At 35.9% G+C, this 24,256-nt stretch overlaps 1 protein-coding gene and 1 long non-coding RNA gene across 2 annotated transcripts in view; one reads left to right on the top strand and one right to left on the bottom strand.

Annotated features, from left to right (window-relative positions):
• Window positions 1–1,304, bottom strand: part of LOC137094527 (uncharacterized) — a 56,039-nt gene extending 54,735 nt beyond the window's left edge. Inside the window, exon 1 of the long non-coding RNA XR_010908669.1 lies at window positions 1,253–1,304. This is a non-coding gene — a long non-coding RNA (uncharacterized lncRNA). The remainder of the gene's footprint in view (window positions 1–1,252) is intronic.
• Window positions 1,305–1,488: 184 nt separating this feature from the next.
• The window catches only part of kcnb1 (potassium voltage-gated channel, Shab-related subfamily, member 1), a 37,851-nt gene continuing 15,083 nt past the window's right edge, over window positions 1,489–24,256 (top strand). The window contains exons 1-2 of the mRNA XM_067460272.1: window positions 1,489–1,759; window positions 4,250–4,914. Of these exons, the coding sequence (XP_067316373.1) occupies window positions 4,339–4,914 (576 nt within the window). The 5' untranslated portion in view covers window positions 1,489–1,759; window positions 4,250–4,338. The remainder of the gene's footprint in view (window positions 1,760–4,249; window positions 4,915–24,256) is intronic.

Genomic DNA, 24,256 nt, shown 5'->3' with positions numbered 1-24,256 from the left:
TATATATATATATATATATATATATATATATATATATATATATATATATATATATATATATATATACACACACACATACATATATATATATATATATATATATATATAATCTTTTTTTTTTTTTTTTTTTTGCAGATTTAGGTTTCTAGTGAAAAACCCTGTAATTGTCACATTTATTTTGAGACAAAAGACTTAAACTAAATTTTAAACTAAATGCATATGGTATCAAATCATGCGTCAGACACCAGATATGATATTTTACTAGTGGGTGCAGGACACTATAGTTCATTTATGTAAGTGAGGATAGCAAAATAAAGTAACCTGTGACCTATTATACCCAAAAAGTATTCATATAGTGGAATGGCAGTAAAATTGATTTTTTTTTTAAATGCGATCAAAATTATTCAGACACTTTGACCTGACCATGTTTTGCTTAAGTGTTTTAACAAAATGGATAAAATGAAGCATTACTTGTTCAATGGTTAACCTAAATTGGCATTATCTAATTGTGTACTTAAATTTAACAATGGACAGCTGATTGTAATCCAACAAAAAAACTTTTTATGACATTATCAAGATGATTTTGATTAACAGGACAATTATTCTGAGTGTTCTGATCTAATCTGACTTCTGACCTATAATGTTGCCTGAATCACTGTTCGTTCGTTGGCCAGAGGAGAACTGGCCTGGTTTCTCCCAAGGTTTTTTTCTCCATTCTGTCACCTGATGGAGATTTGGTTATTTGCCACATCACCTTTGGCTTGCTTAGTTGGGGACACAAAATATTAAACCACATTAAAGATTGGCCCACATTGACACTATGATAACTGAACTGAGCTGGATGAAATTTTCTCTTGCATTATTTTCCTGTTACCACTTTGAAGCTGCGTTAAAACAATTTGCATTTAAAAAAGCGGTATATAAATAAAGGTGACTTTACTTGTTCTGACACAGTTTAACGCTGAGTCATATTTTATTGCCATTTTCTAAACTATGATAATGTAAGAGAAGGTGTCTGAATAATTTTGGGTTTGACTGTATGTCTACAGACACTACATCACATAAAGTCAGAAAGTTCAATCTCCACAGTTTAACAAGGTAAATATTTACTCTCAAAATAATTAGGATAAATGATTTGCTCTATTTGCTGAAATTTAATATAAAGTCTCCCTGAATGTAATGATAGGAGACCCAAGAACATCTTAGTACAGCTGCTGTTCTTCATCTTGGTAAAATATTAAATCAAACTCACATATTCAAGGAGCTGCAGCTATGGCTGATCTGACTCATAGGTTGCTTGAGCACTGCTCCGAAAAGCTGATGTGTTCCCTAACGCATATGAAATAAGTGTTTAGTTTTCTGTATTGCCCTCTCTTCAGGCGCCATTTTCACACAGGTTACTCGTAACGACACACAAGTAGCTGCTCCAAGAGCCTCTCGGTGCTGGGTGGCAAGGGTTAAGCGCGTCGTCTTTCTGCCATTGGGCGGTGAGACTACGGCGAGCCAGACATCTGCAAGGAAAGCAGCTGTCGCCTTCACGCAAGAGATGTTAGACATCAGGGAACGAAAACAGTGTGGATTCACCCCAAGACTTGTTGATCTTTTTCCATGAGAAAAAAGCGGCGCGATATGTGTATGTCTGGAGAAGATGCACGAGCCGCCGTGTGCTGGCTTATTTAAACTGTGGCGTCCCTGCCTTCTCGCCCATTTAAATGCTTAATTTCACATCGCTGTCAGCAAGAAGTCTTCACAAATTAAGGTGGGTTTACTTTCTACCCATATTTATCAGTCTATCCAGTTTTTATATACATATTCACCGTATGCTTAAATAGTATTGGTCATATTGGAAATTTCTTACGAAAACAAAAGGAAAAGTGACATGAGCTATGAGGTTTTTTATTTATTTTTATATAATATTGAATTGCATTTTATACAGTTAAACATCCCATACTAATAACTACAATTGCAATGAGATTATAATATTGTTTTGTGTGTTAACACGTCTGAAGATGCAATGTATTTACATGTATGATGCAGGATCAATAATGCTGGATGCCACTCCTACAATGTTTAAATTATATTTAATGTATTTAAGATAGCACTTTGCCTAGATGTTTCGAATATGTCCTCTGTTACGGTCCCGAACAATGTGCTTTGACTATTTAGCGTCACTTTTTTCTTCAAGTGTAGGAGAAGATCAATGAAATCATATCATAAGTACAGCTGCATTGACACATTTATGATGCCGGTATTCCTTATGCAATGAATAGCATTTCAACCTAGAAAAGACGCGCGATGCTCATTAAAATCTCTTTTAATTAGCTTCGCAATGTGTAGAATACTAAAAGCTAGACCAAGATGTCTATCATGTTATCATGTGCTCCTCTTATTTTGCATGTTGTTGTTGCTGCTGCAGATGTAGGCTACGGTCGGGCTCCAGCCGACGTTACATTTAACTCTTTAGCTACAAGGTATGAAAATTAAATATAACCTTTTAGTATTTTACTTAATAGTTTATGGAGTCTTTTAATATAGGCTACTGTACAGCGAAAGGGATATGGCGAGTTCTCAAACGGCAGGTGTAGCCCACTGAAATAATGTTAATGATTACAGCCGGTTCCTTTCAAAGGATTACAGGTGGATCGCGTGCGTTCCAATGTATTTTGATTCAAATGTTTGTTATCTTTTGGGAGCTTATAGAGACGAACGGGTGGTTAACTTCGACAAAAACTGGCCTTTAGGAAAGCAGCAGGCGATTCAGCACCACGCTGGCGGACAGCGACTTCTCAGGCTTTGAGATTCGTAAGGAATTGAATGATTGCGATTCATCTGAACGATTCCGGTTCCGTCGACGACTCTCTTAGTAGGCCTAATTTTACTTCAGATTCATTTTGTAGTCTAATATTTAAAATGCGTATTGCATTCACTGCCCTTGATAGACTGCTGCTAAAATACGAGATCATTAGAGATGCCAGCCAGCAGGATATATAACAAAGAAAGAAGAAATTAATTTAACACTGTTCTTTCAAAACGTGAGATTTTAAAGCAAAGTAAAGGGTTAGCTCACCTAAAATGAAAATTCTGTCATTAATTACTTACCCTCATATCGTTCGACACCCGTTAGACCTTTGTTCATCTTCAGAACACAAATGAAGATATTTTTGTTGATATGGCTCAGAAAGGCCTCCATTGACACAATGTCATTTCCTCTTTCAAGACCCATAAAAAGGTAGCTAGGCCTACTAAAGATGTTGCTACAAAGTCCATCTCACAACAGTGGTTCTACAATAATTTTATGAAGCAGCGAGAATAGTTTTTGTGCACTCAAAAAACAACAACAAAAAAACAACAACAACAAAAAAACGAAATAAAAACGAAATAAAGACTTATAAAGAGATGGCTGATTTCAAAACACAGACATCGTCGGAGCTTAATGAATCAGCGTATCGATTCATGATTCGGATCACCAAAGTCACGTGATTTGACCAGTTTGACAAAACATGAATCAAGGACTTTTTTTTTACATAGTGCAGCTTTAAGGACTTTTCACACATTTTTTAAAGTTAGTTGTTATAAATAAAATATTTGGGATTTAAAACAATGCAATGCAATTATGATTTTAAAAGAGTAAGTTATAGGGTGAATTCAGTCCACTGCTCGAGCTGTGTATTCGATTCACTAAAACAATGTATCGGAACATAGATATACATATCTAGGTCTAAGAATACACTGTTAGTGCTATCTTACTGAATCACTAAAAATAATCGAATAGTTGTGCCCAATCATATTCGATGAAAATAACCGGTTCATAAAATAAATGTAGGTCTATTGCAGGAATCAAATTACACTGGTCTTGCTCACTGCTATATATCATGACATTATATAATGATATCTATATAATGTTCTCTATATAGATCTGTGGTCTTGCTATGTTTTTGATTCACTAAAAAGAACCGACTCATAAGAGTAATTTATTCGAGAATCGAAGAAAGCGAGTGGCGCGAGCTGTAGATTCGATGTTTCGTAGCCTACGGCGTGACGTACGCATACATGCGCGTTCAGGAACGTTAGACAAGAGTCATGCAAATATCAATGTTTATTTTTAACTTATTTCCGGCTGCTTGCTCTGTTCAGCAGTCAGACTTTTAATGACAATGCTTCTGCTAGTAAGTGAATAGTTTATGGATGTATTTATTTAAGCTAGTAGAAGGGATGAAACTAATTTCTTGTTTCTCCTTTTCTTCAACAGCACGAATAGAATGAAACAGTTCGTGGAACCACTGGTAACACCGCCTGTCACATGGCCAAAATCATAGAGTAGGTCACGCAAATAACAACATGGATAAGCCCTCCACAGGAATGAGTAAATTTGGCTCTCGCTCGACAGCCTCTTTGCCCCCGGAGCCCGCGGATATCATCCGGAGTATGTCGTGCTACCGTCGTGTCAAACTGAACGTAGGGGGTCTGCCGCACGAGGTCCTGTGGAGAACCCTTGACCGACTGCCGCGCACACGACTGGGCAAGTTACGCGACTGCAAAACCCACGAAACACTCATGGACATATGCGACGACTACAACCTGGACGACAACGAGTACTTTTTTGACCGGCACCCTGGGGCGTTCACGTCTATTCTGAACTTCTACCGCACTGGGAAGTTGCACATGATGGAGGAAATGTGCGCCCTGTCCTTCAGCATGGAGCTGGACTACTGGGGGGTGGATGAGATCTACTTGGAGTCGTGTTGCCAGGCTCGGTACCACCAAAAGAAAGAGCAGATGAACGAGGAGCTCAAGCGGGAAGCGGATACTATGAAGGACCGGGAGGGCGAAGAATTTGATAACACGTGTTGTTCAGAGAAAAGGAAGAAACTATGGGACCTACTTGAGAAACCAGGCTCGTCTGTAGCAGCCAAGGTATACATGATACATCCCTACACTGACAGCATCCTGTCAGGCTGATAAACAGGCCCAGATTCAAGCATTAACACACAGCTTCCACAACCGTATGCATTAGGTTCTTATAAATTATCGCATTCAACGGTGTGTCAAACATCTTCGTCTGCCAAGAAAAAAGCGCAACCTCCACATAAGCATATAATTAGCTTAAAAGGGCAATGTAAAAAGTGCAGTTCAAGCCTCTGGACTCTAACCAAATAGCTCCAGTCGTGTAATCAATCACAACAGAGCGTGCTTCTCACAGACTTCAAAACTTAGTATTTCCATGTAAACATTCAGACTCAGACCTTATGGGTCGATCATAGACCAGGTCCGACATGCAATACATTTTTGGTCTTGGATCAGTGGTTGAATGGTATTGTTAGAGATGCAACGGCTGTAAACTTTTGCTCTCTCTCTCTGGGTTGGCCATCTATTTTATGTGCTCTAATTCTATAATTGTGTACCTGCGCTTATATATAGTCACATGGGATTGGGAGGGACAGTTCAGTGTAAGACTGTCCTTCCTGTTACCAGGCAACAGAAGGCCGACTCTATCACTTTGAAAGGAAGAACTATGTCACTAAAGGACAAAGTTAGTGTTTGCGGGTGTTTGGGTGGTTTATGGACCATTATTTAGCCACACACGCACACACATATGTTTTGTGTCCAGTTAAGAACAGAACAAATACCCACTCTTCTTTTTTGTGTGGCTTTTTCCCGGCCCCTCCATCTCTCCCTCCCTCCCCCTTTCTTCAGGCTCCTTCTTTGACTGCACCTCTGGCTAAATGTCAGGGAAATGTCACATTAATTATCCTCCATGAGACTTTGTGTCCCATTCTGTTTTCAGCCCCTCCTTTCCCCCCTTCATTCTCACTCGAACGGGCTCTGTCTACATCTGTCTCAAATCAGATTTTGCTGCATGGCCCTACCGCACAATGAGATTATGTCAGGCCGCCGTCATATCATTGCAAAATTACTGCCTGGTCATATTTCAAACCTAGACTTCACCTTTTCTGCTTTTATTAGTCATGCATTACCAATGCAATTTAGGGAACACTAATTAATTAATAGTGTTTACAGGACAGAAGGTGTCAATTTTCTTAAAGGGACAGGTCACCCAAAAATTAAAATTAGCCCGTGATTTACTCACCCTCAAGTCATCCTAAGTGTATTCTTCTTTCAGACGGATAAAATTTATATAAAAGTTATATAAAAAGATAGCAGTGACTTGATCATATAACTGCTCCACATAGCTCTGGGGGTTAATAAAGGCCTTCTGAAGCGAATCGATGGATTTGTGTAAGAAAAATAACCATATTTAAAACTTCATAGACTAAAATAACTAACTTCCGGCAGTCAGCAGTACACAAGTCAACTTATGGCGAAAGAGTAACCCTTTACCCTTGACAAGTGTATTGAAGAAAATAGAAGCACAGAGATTAGAGCGAAACAAAAAAACGGTCATGAATTGGAGTCTAAAACAAGAATTTTTAAAGAGAAATGGCAGAGAATTTTGATATATGAGAAAAGGGGCTTGAGTTTGTTTCCCAGCCCTATCAGTGAGAGGCGTCAAAGCTTATGATACATCGCGTCAGGGGTTACTCTTTGGGCATAAGTCAACTTGTGTACCACTGACCGCCGGAAGCTTGTTACTTCAGCTATAGAGTTTTATATATGGACATTATTCTTACACAAACGCACCACTTTGCTTCAGAAGGCCTTTATTATCCCCCTGGGGTCATGTGGAGCAGTTATATGATGGATAGATGCACTTTTATGGACTTTAAAAAATGAACCAACAACTCACTGCCATTATAATGCATTGTATTCATCTGAAAGAAGAATGTCATATAAACCTAGGATGGCTTGAGGGTGAGTAAATCATGGACTAATTTTCATTTTTGGGTGAACTTTCTATAAAGTTAAGGATATTGTATTGAAGCCTCATGGTGATGTCTCAGTCGAGGCATAAATAAGGCAGTAAATGTTGCTTATAATTCAATTTTACATGCAATTTATTATGTAATACGTTCTACCTTTGATCCAGTGGCATTTAATGCCGTTATTGACTAACTACATAAATCTGAGTTGTGAATTTATAATCTATGCATTGATGCGTTTATATCTCACAATTCTGACTTTATATCACAGTTCTGACTTTATATCACACAATTCTGACTTTACATCACACAATTCTGACTTTACATCACACAATTCTGACTTTACCTCACACAATTCTGACTTTACATCACACAATTCTGACTTTATATCACACAATTCTGACTTTATATCTCACAATTCTGACTTTATATCTCACAATTCTGACTTTATATCACACAATTCTGACTTTATATCACACAATTCTGACTTTATATCTCACAATTCTGACTTTATATCTCACAATTCTGACTTTATATCTCACAATTCTGACTTTATATCACACAATTCTGACTTTATATCACACAATTCTGACTTTATATCTCACAATTCTGACTTTATATCTCACAATTCTGACTTTATATCTCACAATTCTGACTTTATATCACACAATTCTGACTTTATATCACACAATTCTGACTTTATATCTCACAATTCTGACTTTATATCTCACAATTCTGACTTTATATCTCACAATTCTGACTTTATATCACACAATTCTGACTTTATATCTCACAGTTCTGACTTTATATCTCACAGTTCTGACTTAATATCTCACAGTTCTGACTTTATTTCTCACAATTCTGACTTTATATCTCACAATTCTGACTTTATATCACACAATTCTGACTTTATATCTCACAATTCTGACTTTATATCTCACAATTCTGACTTTATATCACACAATTCTGACTTTATATCACACAATTCTGACTTTATATCACACAATTCTGACTTTATATCACACAATTCTGACTTTATATCACACAATTCTGACTTTATATCTCACAATTCTGACTTTATATCTCACAATTCTGACTTTATATCACACAATTCTGACTTTATATCACACAATTCTGACTTTATATCTCACAATTCTGACTTTATATCACACAATTCTGACTTTATATCTCACAATTCTGACTTTATATCTCACAATTCTGACTTTATATCACACAATTCTGACTTTATATCACACAATTCTGACTTTATATCACACAATTCTGACTTTATATCTCACAATTCTGACTTTATATCACAGTTCTGACTTTATATCACACAATTCTGACTTTACATCACACAATTCTGACTTTATATCACACAATTCTGACTTTATATCACACAATTCTGACTTTATATCTCACAATTCTGACTTTATATCACACAATTCTGACTTTATATCTCACAATTCTGACTTTATATCTCACAATTCTGACTTTATATCTCACAATTCTGACTTTATATCACACAATTCTGACTTTATATCACACAATTCTGACTTTATATCACACAATTCTGATTTTATATCACACAATTCTGACTTTATATCTCACAATTCTGACTTTATATCTCACAATTCTGACTTTATATCACACAATTCTGACTTTATATCACACAATTCTGACTTTATATCACACAATTCTGACTTTATATCACACAATTCTGACTTTATATCTCACAATTCTGACTTTATATCTCACAATTCTGACTTTATATCACACAATTCTGACTTTATATCACACAATTCTGACTTTATATCACACAATTCTGACTTTATATCTCACAATTCTGACTTTATATCTCACAATTCTGACGTTATATTACGAAATTCTGACTTTATATCACACAATTCTGACTTTATATCACACAATTCTGACTTTATATCACACAGTTCTGACTTTATATCACTCAATTCTGACTTTATATCGCACAATTCTGACTTTATATCACACAATTCTGACTTTATATCTCACAATTCTGACTTTATATCACACAGTTCTGACTTTATATCTCACAATTCTGACTTTATATCACACAGTTCTGACTTTATATCACACAATTCTGACTTTATATCACACAGTTCTGACTTTATATCACTCAATTCTGACTTTATATCTCACAATTCTGACTTTATATCTCACAATTCTGACGTTATATTACGAAATTCTGACTTTATATCACACAATTCTGACTTTATATCACACAATTCTGACTTTATATCACACAGTTCTGACTTTATATCACTCAATTCTGACTTTATATCTCACAATTCTGACTTTATATCTCACAATTCTGACTTTATATCACACAATTCTGACTTTATATCACACAATTCTGACTTTACATCACACAGTTCTGACTTTATATCGCACAATTCTGACTTTATATCACACAATTCTGACTTTATATCACACAATTCTGACTTTATATCACACAATTCTGACTTTATTTCTCACAATTCTGACTTTATTTCTCACAATTCTTTCTTTATATCTCACAATTCTGACGAAATTCTGACAGAAAAGACAACAGACAAACTGCTGTTATACCAACCAAATGCAAAAAAAAGACAAATCACCCAAGTTTAATCTCAATTAAAGGTGGTGCTGTGAGTTCAGACTATAAGCAAGAACAGGTCAAGACAGAGTAATTACCAAATGTTCTTTTCAAAGAATCTCATTTATGATTTAGCCCATCACTTTAATTGAAGACCCACAATTCAGACCCAGCCCTGTTCCTGAGAAAGTTGATATTTCGTGATTCTCAGAGATGTCACAAAACACCAGTATTATTTACTGTCTCTATTTGGTATAAAAGGAAGTAATCACTTACTGGATTATTTACAGCCAATGTCCTTCCACAAGCCCTTGCAGTGCTGTGGTAGTTATCTTCTGGTTAGTAAAGCCTTCTTCAACACCTGAGAGCTTATAAAGGACATTTCCAAACAAATAGTCCAAGTGTCATATGATTATTATAATGCCGTTGATTTATTAAAAAAAATAAAACACCAAAGGGCATGTCAAAAACGGCTGAAGGGGATGGCCTGTTTATTGTGAGAAAGACAACCTTTCACCTTCTCGAGTTAATATGACTACAGTTTTATTATTATTATTATTATGTTCAAGGGACATTCATTCTTATGAGGGATGCAGATAATAGGCCATTCATTCTATCAATGCAAAATTTATGAGGATATCTGACTAGTGCCTGTAAAGGTGTCTAATATCAGGATGGCTAACCTAAATATAGAAAACTACGGAAAGACTCCGCTTTTGTGACCAGGGCTGGAATCAATTCCTTTGCAGTTTTGCCAGTTCAGAGGATGTATGTGAAATATATATCTCATTTTATGAATTGATAGGACTGGATGAATAATTACAATTACTAACCATTTTTAAAGCTCAACCCTGATCAGTAATCCTGTAGTCAACACAACAGCAAATTAGTAATTTTTGTAATATATGAAACTCCATAGCAAAATCATAAGTATAGTAGGCAAACAATGTAACAGTTTGTAACCTGCTGAAAGTGATAAATGGTAAAAAGTACAACACATTGTAAATATTACATGCAAATATGCATTACATTTCTCTAAAGCTAAAATGTTCATTTTTATATAGAAATAATACAGAAATTAAACTAACTATCTGGGAGATGAGATACTAGTAACACTTATTTGGATATTCCGTTTCATAGTAAACAATTGCGTCTCAACTTTTCAGCAGAGCGCCTAGCATAGACAGACAAACTGCTGGCATACCTACCAAATGCAGAAAAAGAACAAAGCACCCAAGATTAATCTCAATTAAAAGTTGTGCTGTGAGTTCAGACTATAAGCAAGAACAGGTCAAGATGTTCAATTCTCATATGGAGACATTAATTCTGTTGCGGAAACAAGCTTCCATATGTAAAATACATTTTACTTTCGTGTCTATGTTGTACTTCAATAAGTCCAGAGTTATTTATAAGATATAACCACATTTCATGCATAATATCAAATGATTCAACAAAACAGCCCGTAATTATGCATCGTTATTGTTATTACCACAATGAATTATTTTGACATGTAACTTGAACGCTCATGCATTATTAGAAGATGTCCTGCAGTTATTGTGCTGCAGTCGGCAGCTGCTTCATGAAGCTCATCACGGCACTCAGGTCTTAGCCTGTGGTTTGCTGCGGTTAGGATAGCCTAATTACCTGTGACACAGAAGTTGTGATGTGAACTTTTTATTGTGAATCATGTAATCAGGAAACACAACAGTGTTATATGAATCATCTAATGCTCCGTGAGCTTTGTATCTAAATGCTAGGAAGCCATGTGGCTTGTTATTGTGCAATCAGCCCTAATCGCTTTTCTATCACATCTCAGGAAAGTGTCTTTCGTTGTTGAAGATGTTGAACTGGCCACTTTTGAGGAAGATATCATGTAATGTGCCTTATGCATGATCTCATAAAGGATAACACATTTAACTGGTGCCATTTTAATTAATGCATTGCCGAGCAATGAGAGTAAAAATGTGGTGTTGTCGTTTTTAAGATGACATTCTTTGGAGATTGGGACCCATCTTATTAATACCAGCCCATATTTCTGCATATATAATTAATCATTCTTTAATTAAACCTCATTAGGAAGTGATTTGTAGCATTTAGGAGGCTAGGCAGTCTTGGAATCTAATGGAATAGAGAAGTGTAATTATTTTTTCAGACCCATCAATGCAAGTTGTTAAAATGAAATGTGACTGCAGAGCTCTAGAAAAATTTACCATCATACACCAAAATAGTTATGAATCAGACGGCTGTTTTCAAGCTTGGCTGCGTCTCGCTCTTTTCTCTCTCGCGTGCGCGCACAGTTACTTAAAACATGCCGCGAGTCACAAACAAAAGAGTCTCATGTCAGTGTCTCTGCATGAATAGAAGCGACTTTTCTGGAGCAGCGTGTCTGGCTTTGACATTAAAGAACAGGTCCGTGCCATAGTTAAGAAGCGGTTCACCCATAAATGAAATTCTGTCATCATGTACCCTTGTTTCATTACAAACCAGTATGAGTTTCTTTCCTCCGTCGAATGCAAAAAGAGAAATTCTGGCGAATGTGCTGGCCACTCTTTTCCATGCAATCTGAAGACCTGATGCCGTGCTAATTAACGTTCAAAAGCAAAATAGTGGTCTGATTTAAATCCAGTTGACTCATTGACTCTCTCTTCCAAACAGTTCACAGGCATTATTGACTTAGATAGTATGGGGAAAAAATGCTAATACTGTTTTTTTTTTATTTATTTTTTTAGGCCCCTCAGTTTGGTTAGAGACATTGTTCAAAATATTTATATTATATTCAATATCTATATAATATTTAAAGTAACACACAGGTTTGGGACAACTTTAGAGTGAGTAAAATGAAGACAGAATTAAACATTTTGGATGAACAATCCCTTAAAGGCTAGCATTAATTACACCTATTCATTTTGAATTGTGGCATATCTCTGCTTCTTTGCAAACACAATGTTAGTTGTTAGACTTTGTAGCACAATCAAAGATGTCTAGACGCGTCTATGAGTTTCCTATATAGTATGAGTGCTTTAATCCAAATGAAAAAGTAGTCAAATTTGAATTTAAAAATGATAACGTTTCTAATAAATTGTTTTACTCTCGATAAGTCTACATATGGTAAGTGTTAATCCATCCCAATCACAGCATACCCATTCACCTACACAATTGGCAGCAGAGCCTCTGTTGCCATGGCAAACTCTATCGGTTTCCAGGGCAATGGCTTGTGTCTGTGTTGAAGTAAGAGTATGTAGTGTGCAGTGAGTACATAATCAAGCTTACATTGATTTCCTCATTGAAACTTGCGAGTTTGACCACAATGCTTAGCTGATTCCGAAATATCATATTGTGTGCACTGTCTGTCACTTTTTCCTCTCTAAAGTTTTAGCTTGTTGTCCTTAAGCAAAAACCAAGCTAATGGAATTTTTGGGAAACTATAGCAACCATAGTAAAAAAATGTTGGTAGGTTATTCAAGATTAATTTCCCATTGTAGTCATGATCCTTAGATATTGTAATGAATCATATTAATGCACCTGCTCCCACTTCCCAGTGATTAATGCTTTACACATATAGGCACTGATCCTTTCAATATACAGGCAAAAAAAAAAGCCCAAACTGGCATACTATTAAGTGGGCTGATGAGATATTTGGCATGCTAAATATCTGGACCTGTCGGACGATTTAAAATAATGCTGTGTGAAATTTGTTCTGACTGAAAATTACATTAGTGATAACCTACAGTCAATGAGAGAGCAATATACAGGGCAGCGGGAAGTTCAGGGATGAGTTATAGACCAGAATATTAGTATTTTAATAGATATATTTACAGTTATATCAAACAGAAAATAAAGCACAATGCAAAACATGTTATTTACCTCCAACTCTCTATGCATAACACAATCCTTGATTCCTGCATCTGCCCAACCATTTCCTCCTCCAAAATCTTTTTTATGTTTCTCCTTTTCGCTGCAAATCGGCGCACATACAATTTCTATCATACAATTCCAGTCTGGCTCGAGAACGGTCTGGCGCACACGTGATCTTGCGTTGTTTCCTTGTCACATCTTGTGTGTGTTTGGTTGTGAAATGTAGGTTACAGACAAGACAGAGTTGACAGCGATTCTTCCTATTGTAAAGTCATGCAGTGTGAAACCCCTGTTGCCGATCCATCATGCAATGTGAACGCAGCAGCAACTGAATGCTACCCTAGATAGCCATGCAGTGTGAAAAGAGCAGTGATCTGACTACTCTCAAAATCATGCAGTGTGAACTCGGCATAACTTTAGTGCATAACAGCCTTACCCAACTTGCAGACAGCTTTCTCTGTCTCTGCTGTTTCACTCAAAATTGATAGCTTCATGAGTAGCTGAAAAATGTCTTCCAGTTAGTTTGAGTAAAAACAAATATTCACTATAGGATTCAGATCTGGACTCTAATAGGCAAAAACATGAACACTGAAAACCCTAAGAACTCAATTCATTTGATTAAACTCGTTCCCTCAATTTATTTGAGTTTTGGAGTCTCCCAAAACTTGTGTATTTAAGTTCCCTTAACTTGGTGCTCACGTTCACTGTAATTAAATTTTTAAGTTCACCAAACTTGGTACACCAGTTCAGTACACCATGCTGGGTACAACCAATCAAAACTTCCCCATGGGTCCCAACATGCATTGCGGCATGAATAAATTATGCATCTAAATTGTGACAAATTTTCTTTGATTCTTACTATTTGCTTTTACTTTTGCTGTTTTGTTCTGATGTTTTCGTTGCTTGATTTATGTTTAGAGATGCTCTTTTCATCAGAGTTTTTATTTTTATTTTTTTATTGTCACCATTGTAGAGATTCATACGCCGATTCTTGATGTGTGTGTGGGTCTAACTAATGCCGTAGATTTAAACTTTTAGTGCACATAATAAATAAATAAATAAATTGTTCAATTTCCACAACAGTGAAGGATCTCATGGCTATTACTATTAATATTTTAAAACTATTATAAACCACTTTGACAATTAGAGCATTAGACTCTGCATGCATCATTAATGTATTAACAACATCACTTGATGATATTATCTCTTGACTCTTTGTTCCTTACCAAATGTGTCTCACAAACACAAAGCAGCCAGAGAACTATTAATATTACACAGTCAAGGGTCAAGAGCCCAACCAAAGCAAACACTTGACTTTATTTTAAAACAGAAGTAAAGTCAATCTGGGTAGTTATAAGTTAGTTCACATATTATTGTTAGGTTTAGTAACTTACAAATTTTTACTTATCGAATTTAAAGCTACACTGTGTTATATTTCCCCCCATCCAGCGGTGTAAAGGTATATGACAATCCAGTGAATATTAGTTTCTGTTCCTGTCAATTCCGATTTCGTTTTAACTCCTACGGTGGCCGATTTAAGATTAACATGGCTTCCAGTTTGACCTCGTTCACGACTGTCATTGAGTGTTAAAATGCGAAAACGAAGCTTGAATTTACGGGTATGTCCCTCTTTGGCTAATGTACTTTCAAGATGGAGGGCCAACATGGCGACCAGCATTCGAACCCCTCACCCGTATGTAGTTTCAATGGCATATTATAAACTTATGAAAATACTTTATTACTTGAAAGAAGTAAATATACATTAATGAGCACATATATTTTTGTGTTATACACATATACAAGTGTTTTTAGCTAAGAATAAACTAAAAAAGTTACACGATTGCATCACAATGAAAAAGTCTCCATCTTATTTTGAATCAGCAACAGACGAGGTGAAAAGGCTTTTACAAATGTCTTCCAATCAGTGAATTAGTTCTCGTTGCCAGACAGAACTCCTTGCATGGCCAATCATGTCAAAGCAAGACCAGAGTGAGCTTTTTTATGATTAATTATGATTTTGAGTTCATACAACTTATAATCTTAAATTTATGCATTTTGTAGGTTAATAAGTTATACTAACTTATATTTTTGAGTTTTTGGACTAAACTAATTATATTTAGTCAAGATTACTTGATTTGTTTAAGTAAAGACAACATTAGGGTTTACAGTGAACCCAGTGGACTTCTTCTGGAAGTCATGAACCCAATGGAAGTCACTTTTTGGTTGTCTTTGAAATTTGGGCAGGAGCAATCTCTTGTTGAAAAATAGCATCTGATCATCCCTCTTTAGAGTTGTGGGAAGCAAACCATCCTGAAGCATTTTTCACCAAAGCATTAAATAACTTTTCACAAGTAGCTCACCAGTACCAGCAGCTAAAAAGGCTCCCCACACAACGCTTCACTGTGGTAGAGATGCATTTATTATTCTATTTCTCAGCAGATTTTCAAAGACACCGCTCTGGAGCATCACCATGCAACTCTCGTTTCACTGTGATTCATCACAATATGGGAATATTTTGCCAAAACCTCATTCAGCCTTTGGTGTTTCTCTGAGACAGCAGTGGCTTTTTAAGGAGTGCATTTGCTTAAATGTTGTTAATTACGTGACCAATAATTTGTGGTTAAGACAATTAAAAGCTTAGTGTTTAGCCATTCTGGGCTTGTTTAGTCCTCATTTTAAAGTTCTCAGTTTTGAAAATATAAAATATTTTCACCAGAATTAACTCATAGGGTCATTAAAACAGATTTATCCCAAATATATGACTTCAAACAGTTCATGAGTCATTGAAAAATGTCTTCCATAACTTAATTCAGTCATTGATGTTGATTATGTTTCTTTTAAGTAGTGCATTTGCTTACATTTTTCTATCGTTTTTAATTCCTCAATTTATGTTTATTTATTCTTTATAATATTGATCGCTATACCCATGTGTTCGCTGCAGTATTACTATAAAAATAATGAAATTGGCCTACTGATAAAGACTACCAAGTCTTCACAGCATATACACATGTTCCAGGTATTGATACTGTCCTACATAGCTTTGTTAAACCAACACGAAACAAATGAAGAAAGACTGAATCGGCAGAGGTTCATGTTCGCAATCGGCCCTGGTCGCCCTGTACTCAGTGTCCCCGGAGACAATATGTCAATACTATGCTGTCTCAATACTGTGCTATCTCTGTCGACTGGGCTGGGCTCACCGTTTCTTTTTAAGCATCTGCAATGCCCAAGGACAACACAACCTGTTCACCATTTCCAATACTACTGTTTTTCTTCCTTCTCATTGAAAAATGCTGAGACCGTTCATCATAGCATGTTGAGTTAGTATACCAAAGGGGATCATATGGAATACTGTCATTTGTTTTTTAGTTTGCTTGTACACATATATTTTTTACAGCTTCATTACTGAGTCTTCCAGAGCTGAATAATAAAGCTGACATCTGAATCGTTGCAAATGAACACGTCATATTCACATTTTCTAAATATTTTTAAAAAAAGGTTCTACAGAAGATTTTGCCTGGCTAACTCAATCCACACTCTCTAAAACCCATCCTCCAAAAACATGTCAGCAAACCCGATGTAAGAAACCCTCAAAGCTCAAATTGGTAAGCCGAGAGTGTTTTTAAATGGTGATCGCTCTGACTATTTTTCGCTGTTTACCGATAGTCCAGGGTTGTCACAAAGACGTAATCTAATCTTAAAAGTTAGTCATTATGTTTTTTTCTTCAGGACTGATGCTAACTTTTTAATGCAAGCTATGTAGTAAGTTTCCCCCTACTTTGGGCTACAAAAATGCTCTTCGGAAACCTATTTTATACCTATGTATTAAGACAGTCTATGTGTTGTACAAGCAGAATGTGACAGTTGGTCGGTGTGGTATTTGTCCCGCACCTTCTCCACCTTGGAAATGTACATTTAAATTTACTGTAGAGTGTCATAATTATAATAGTTTAAAAACATCTGGTAATCTGTTTTACGATGTGTATGGCACGATTTCAGAGGGAGGGGCTCTGATGTCATCCTGAAGGGCTATTAATTGGGGGCATAACTTGAGGTATGGGGTGTAATTAGTTGGGCCGTTGTTTTTAGTACTGCAGGATGCAGTTGGATGCACTTAGAATTGGCGAGTATTTGCATAAACACCATTGGTTATATCTTAAGGAAACATAAACGGTTGGGAAATAGTTGCATGTGTATCAGTATATTGGACCTGTACAATCGGTCTTGAAGTGACAGCAGCCAAATATTCCTGCTGCCGTCTGTGTCGATAATGTTAATCAAACAAGAAAAGCAAGAGAAAAATCACTGTTCCTCTAAAAGAGGGAATGGAATGTGTTGCGCATATTGCTTGGAAATGAATAAAGAGTTGTCAATTCATGATAATTTCTCATCGCTTAATTTTTTTATACTTAAAATATGTTGTTTTTTTAGAATAGTATCTTTTATTTTGGTGATCTGTATATTTGATAGTTTTGGACAATACTGCTTCCAGAGATCAGTAATCGTGATCGGCCCCAAAAATCCTGATCGGAGTTTATGCAACCCATTTGAGCGATCTGTAAGGTAAAAAGGACAATTTATGTATGGTACTCTAAATAAAACGCCTACAGCATACACCTTTAATTGCCTTACAAGAACTATCTGCCACCTCCAGAATGTGAGCACTTGCATAATGCATAATCAAGCTTCTTTCGTAATGTGTAAATCATGAAAATAAACAGAACCAGCAAATCCAAAACAGATGCACAGCTTTTAATTAACATGATTTGATGAGTAATTTTTTGTGCCCTCTGAAAACTATATTACTGTCAAGAGCAATAAGTAATAGCAGACCTAAAATAAAATAAAAGGGCTTTTTTTGGCATGGTTAAATGTTCTTTCCCGCCATTTTACTTGACCTTTTCACATGATATTAGACACAAGGTTTATGTAATGTTGATGCATTGAGTCCTTTTACTGGCCTTCATTATCCTACCCAAAGGTATTACTATGGTATGCGGTTTAGCGCGCTCAAATGTGTGCTTACATGGCTAGCATCATAATACAGAAATACAGAATATTCAGCATGTTCTTAGTTTAAATACAAAAGCTCTGTTCCAAAACCTAATAAACTCCCTTGCTGTCTACTTAATCAGCTACATTTTAAAATAAAAATGTAATTATATATTTCACAAATATATTGTTTAAAAATAGTTATTAAACAATATATTTGTGAAACATATAATTGCATTTTTATTTTATAATTAATATATTACAATAAATATTATAAATATATTATTTTCATAATAAAGATGCAATCAACATATATTTCTCTACTGATAATAATACCTTCTAATATTGCCTTTTCTGTCATTTATATGTCATTCTGCTCAGAAGGTTTGAAACAGATTTATAGATAAGCTAAATTAGCAGACTCTTCTTGTATGTAAGTGATTATGAAACGATGAGAAAGTTCCTGCATACAAGAGAAGGCTAATCTAGTGAGAGATAATAAAAGATGGTTTCTGTCAGCGTTTCACAGAGGAACATGGTGTCTCATTCTATTGAAGTCTTTCCCAGGCCGTTAATACTCCTTTGAGACATGAGTTTGACTGAAACAGGAACAGACTGAGCGTGTGATAAATAGAGGAAGGTGTATGTGTGTGGGGGTAATTTGGTCTTAAAGGAATGTGAAAATTAGTTCATACTGAAATCTTTTTATTACGAAATTTGCCATTTTGAGCATATTTTGTTGCATTACTGAGATCTGTTATAGACCTTACACAACATGACAGAGAAATAAGCAAGCGTTTCTATGGCATTTCTGTCGAAGAGTAATTAGCTATTGAAGTGGATTTACTGGTATGTATTTATTGTAGAATTAACAAAAGTTATCATGAGCATTGTTATATTTAAAGCGATTGTCAAAAGAAATGTCAGTAGACTGGAAAGATTTTAAAATGAGCGGTTTATTAATAAATCCGTCAGTTCTTACATTCATGCTATGGAAATATAGCCTGGCTCCGCCCTTCTACGTACTTCCGCTCAATTTTAATTTTCCATCAGTACTTCGTCTGGGACTGTGGTGTATTCTTAGGTTTTCTCCGAACTAAATTTAACAGTCCAATCAGCGAACAAAGGGAGGGGCTGAGACTGATGACGTTGATGCCGTGCGCTAGTTTCTAGTTGTAGTTCAGTAATGCAAGTGGAGAAAGATGCGAATGAAATAAGCGGCAACCAGTGTTGGGTGTAACTAGTCACTAAGTAATTAGTTACTGTATTTTAATTACTTTTCCCTTGAAAAAGTAAAGTAAAGGATTACTCTTATTTTTTCTGTAATTTAATTACAGTTACTTCTGATGTAATTGAAATAAATACTAAATATAATTATACATAATACAGGAATTACCATCAACATTTAAAGTCTAACTTTAAAATGCATGTTTTTATGTTTTCTCACATTTGTAATACTTTGGCCAGTTACTAAGAGTAATTTATGTAGTTTTATATTATTTATTTGAATGAATTAAGAGCCATTTCATGTCTAACCTTGAGTTGCTTAACTTGAGGTTGATATAGGATTTAGAAAGTAACTAAAGTAATTAGTAATAAGTAATTAAATACTTTTAGGAGAGAGTACTTTGTACAGTAATCTAATTACACTAATGAAGATGTAATTTGTAACTAGTAATTAATTACTTTTTTAGAGTAACTTACCCAACACTGCCGGCAACCTCCCATGATCCCTCTTGAACCCAATACGGAAGTAATGTAAACTGCAGTTCCTAAACTGGCCACTAGGGATAGGCTCCAGAAGGGAGCAGAATCTCATTGAGCCCCATGTTAAAATTCCCAACTTTACATCAGAAAAAAACATGTTTACAGCCTGGTACAAATTGTGGTTTTGGTCTATATAGCTATTTGTGCGGTAATTGATTCTCGTGGGGTCAGAAGGTATTGCCATCATTTAAGTTACAGGGGCTAGTCAGTTATTTTATTGCCGTCCGTCTCCCACCACCTGCGCAAAAATCACTGGCCGAGTTACCTACTGCTTTTGCCAAACACCAAGGTTGTGTGGTGATGTAATAGCTGTCCGAATCCACATCTCTGAGTTGTCAAGAATATATGACTTCAAAATTCACAGTTTATAATCCTTTTTGACCCTTGCGGCGGAGCACCGTATGGTTGCACTTTGCTGTTATTTGGATGCAATTCTAGACTTGTATTTCTTTAAAATGCTGGCAAGTATTTACGAGAGCAATACATTTCATCGCCGGCACCGCTCAAACGAATTAAAATAAAAGCACGTTAACATTTGAATTGGGCCGTTATTTACAGCAGCATTTATTATCATCATACTAAGTATATGGCATTTTATTTACAGCATAGAATTATGTTACGGACCACGTGAGTAGCGCGTCCAGATCACAAAACTCTCCCGTCCATCGTGAATAAATCAAAATCCGAATGCACAAGTTTTATCTAAATGGAAAGATAAAAGGCTAATGGAAATACACACCGCCGGAAGGCAGAACAAATTGAATGCAGCGAATTTTCCACTCCCATCCTGCGCTTTTTTGGAATTGCGCGGTCATGCTTATTTGCCCTGTTTAGTTAATCTGTCCCTTGATCTCATAATTGCTGTAAGGGGCCGTTCACACAGAATGTGTTTTTCCAGTCCACTTTTTAATTGTTTTGCAATGTAAACACTAGCTAGATGGACGTCTTTATCCATTGCGCTCCTTATCTCCTTGCGTCTTTTGCAGCATCTCTTGCACATGACACAGACCTTGTTCTTTGGCCTTGTGCACATGACCATGAAAGTGCCATTTCTAAGAAAACACAATTTCTATTTTCTTACCTGAGGCGATTTAACTAATGACACACACACACACACACACACACACACACACACACACACACACACACACACACACACACACACACACATACACACACACACACACACACACACACACACACACACCCCCGAACGCAATTTCTACCAAGGGGGACAGCATTCTAAGGTGTTACCAAATAAATATAAAACTGTACACATTCAATTATATAAAAAAATATACCACATCTACAACAGTAATATCTTTTCTAAGCAAATATTTTTATATTCATTAGTATTAATGATTTTTTAAAATCAAAATATTGCATAATTCAATTCAGATTTTAAGTGATTAACTCTTTAAACTCTACTGTTTGAGAAACTCCATCCATTTCTTTCCCTATTGCATAGAAATGTCATTCGATTGAGCAACAGGCTAATAAATCACAGAAATGGCAAATAGAAAGGGAGCAGGGTTCAAAAGTTTCCCATGTTGTCATTTTATTCTGTCCCTATACCACTTGGCTTGTCATGTTTATAGTGACAGGTAGCTCTCACCGTGCTACATTATAGTAAGTGCAATCAATAGAAACGCCCGTAAAACACACTACACAAGACCTGCTGAAGCACAGAGAGCATCTTTAGTGGAGACCCGTCTCTGGGTGTCAGAGATTGGATTGCCGCTGGAATGGATTTGACAGGGAAGCAAAGGCCATGGGTACAAAATAAATAGCACTCAAGGATGGCTGTGATTCTAAGGCAGATGCAAGAGAAAGAAAGAGAGAATGACCCTCAAAGTCTTTATAGTAGAACCAGAACATTGTACAAGAAATTGTTCCATTTGTGTCTGCTGTTCAAAAATTGTTCAAAAACTTAAGTCACTCTGACCTCTGATTTCACAGACACAGGCTATGGCTGAGTCCCAGACTAAAATTCAGAAAGAAGCTTGCATATCTTAAAATAGGTCAAAATGCACACCACTAATGTATTTTTTCTAAAGCATGTTTATAAAAGCTACTTTAATATCCTAATTAATCTAAAGCCTATCCTGGCTTAATCTAAGTCCTGTCTGTAAAACCAGGCCTAAGACTTTTATTCAGCAAGCATTCAGTTTATCAAAATGGACAATAAAGACTTTTACATTGTTACAAAAAACAAGCTTTGCCAATACAGGAATACATTTTAACATGAATCATCACGGAAAACTAAAAGAGTTAATACATGTTTCATTTGATTACAAAAATGTATAAAAATAGGTAGAATTCAGTATTTTTCTTGGCTGATATTCTAATAATAAAACGACATTTATTTTCATTTTCAAGTGGCTGCACTAGACGCTACACACTGCGTAAAAGCTATTGAATAATGTGACTACATTCAGCTGTAAGTTATATAATAAAGTAAGCAAATAGCACCGTTTCTTGAGAATGAGCTTTATACTGTGTATCTAATGTAGGTTTCATGTGGAAAATAACTGAGACTACTCTCGGAAATGCATTAAAAAATAATGTGATTGCTGCGGTACGCCTCTCTTAATTACCTTTTCCTTTGACCTAAGTGTAATCCTGAACGCTGTCTCTTTGTTCCATGGTGTTACTGCCTTTAAACTTTAAACATTTAGGTCAAGAGTTAAATTACATGATATGTTGACTTTTGGGTGTGTACGCTCATATTGTAACATCTTGTCAAGGGTTCTTCTACGTTAGGATGTGTTGCTGCTCTCCACATCTGAACTTTTCATCTTTAGCTTGTTGCGTTTCTGTAAATGTCTTCGCCACTGTCTGATTTTCCACTGACACACACGCACACACACACATGCATTCTTTTCTCTCTCCCATCCCTGCAATGCTAAAAAGCGTGTCGTCATTGTCACCATAGCAACTGTGTCTTGTGCGACGCTTGAACACACAGCTGTCTCTGCCAGAATAAGCAGCAGCGTGCGTATGTGCATGTGTTTACCTTGTGTACCGCAGTTTTTTATTTTTTTTTATTCTTTGTGCCAGTGTCTAATGTGAAATGTATGAACAAGTTTGTGTGGTCGGGTGTGTCTCATAGAGTCACTGGTGCTTAACTACGTATTTGCAATAGATCGGTTTATGATTTCTCATCATCAGATGTTCTTGAAGGACACACAAAGAGAGAGGAGATACGCTGTGCAGAATTATCACTATTGCTCACCCAAATATGGAAATTATGTCATCGTTTACTCACTCTCTTACAGTTTTGGAACACAAAAGAAGACCTTTTGAAGAATGTTGGTAACCAAAAAGTTTTGGTTCCCATTGAATTCCATTGTATGGTCAAAAAATTAAATAAAAACTGTTTGGTTACCAACATTCTTTAAAATATCTTGTGCTACAGACATAAATAATATCACAAATAATGCAGATTGTCTAGGACTGTGCTATTACATTTCAAAACTGTTATGATTTTGACTTTATGCACATTAAAACATGATAACATCTGAATAGCCTCACAGTGAAAGAGGAACTTGTGTCATATGTATCGCTCTGGGGTCTCATTTATAAAGCGTGTGTATGCCAGTTCCCATGCAAAGGTTGTGATCTATAACAAACAAACTTGACTGGAGAATATGCACACCTTTAAGCAAATTATGAGCTGTGCATACGCACATTCTGGAGACGAAGGGAATTGGCGACACAGATGGTGAAGTCAGAACTGAAGTTAAAACTGTAGAAAATAAATGTGAGAAGAACGATTATAAGAATTAATGACATTTATTTTTCACTTCATTTCATACGTTATAACCACCACATTATCATGAAGATTAAATCCAACAGTGTTATTTGTGCTGATTGTTTTAGGCTATAGCCTATACATCTAGTAAAATCCAAACGTAATTCAAAATTTATATTAAAAAAATATATATATAATAATAAACAGCACTGTCTTACAGTCACATTGTCCACAACGGGAGCGCAGGAGGAGATGGCGCGACTACATGTGATACAGAATAGCATGAAATACCCTTTTATTAGAGAACTGCACAACAGTGTAAAAACGAAATTTTTACCTTAATGCACTTATATCATAAAAAATGTCAAAGTCGGTAAAATACAGTCATGAAGCACAATCGCTCATCGGTCCTAACTATTACGTTATTCATTACAAAACCATCATGAAGAAGCATGT

The sequence above is a fragment of the Pseudorasbora parva genome, chromosome 12 (assembly GCF_024679245.1).
Source record: "Pseudorasbora parva isolate DD20220531a chromosome 12, ASM2467924v1, whole genome shotgun sequence".
Taxonomy (NCBI): domain Eukaryota; kingdom Metazoa; phylum Chordata; class Actinopteri; order Cypriniformes; family Gobionidae; genus Pseudorasbora; species Pseudorasbora parva.
The sequence above is the reverse complement of the archived record's forward strand: the minus strand, read 5'-3'. Positions and strand labels throughout refer to the sequence as shown.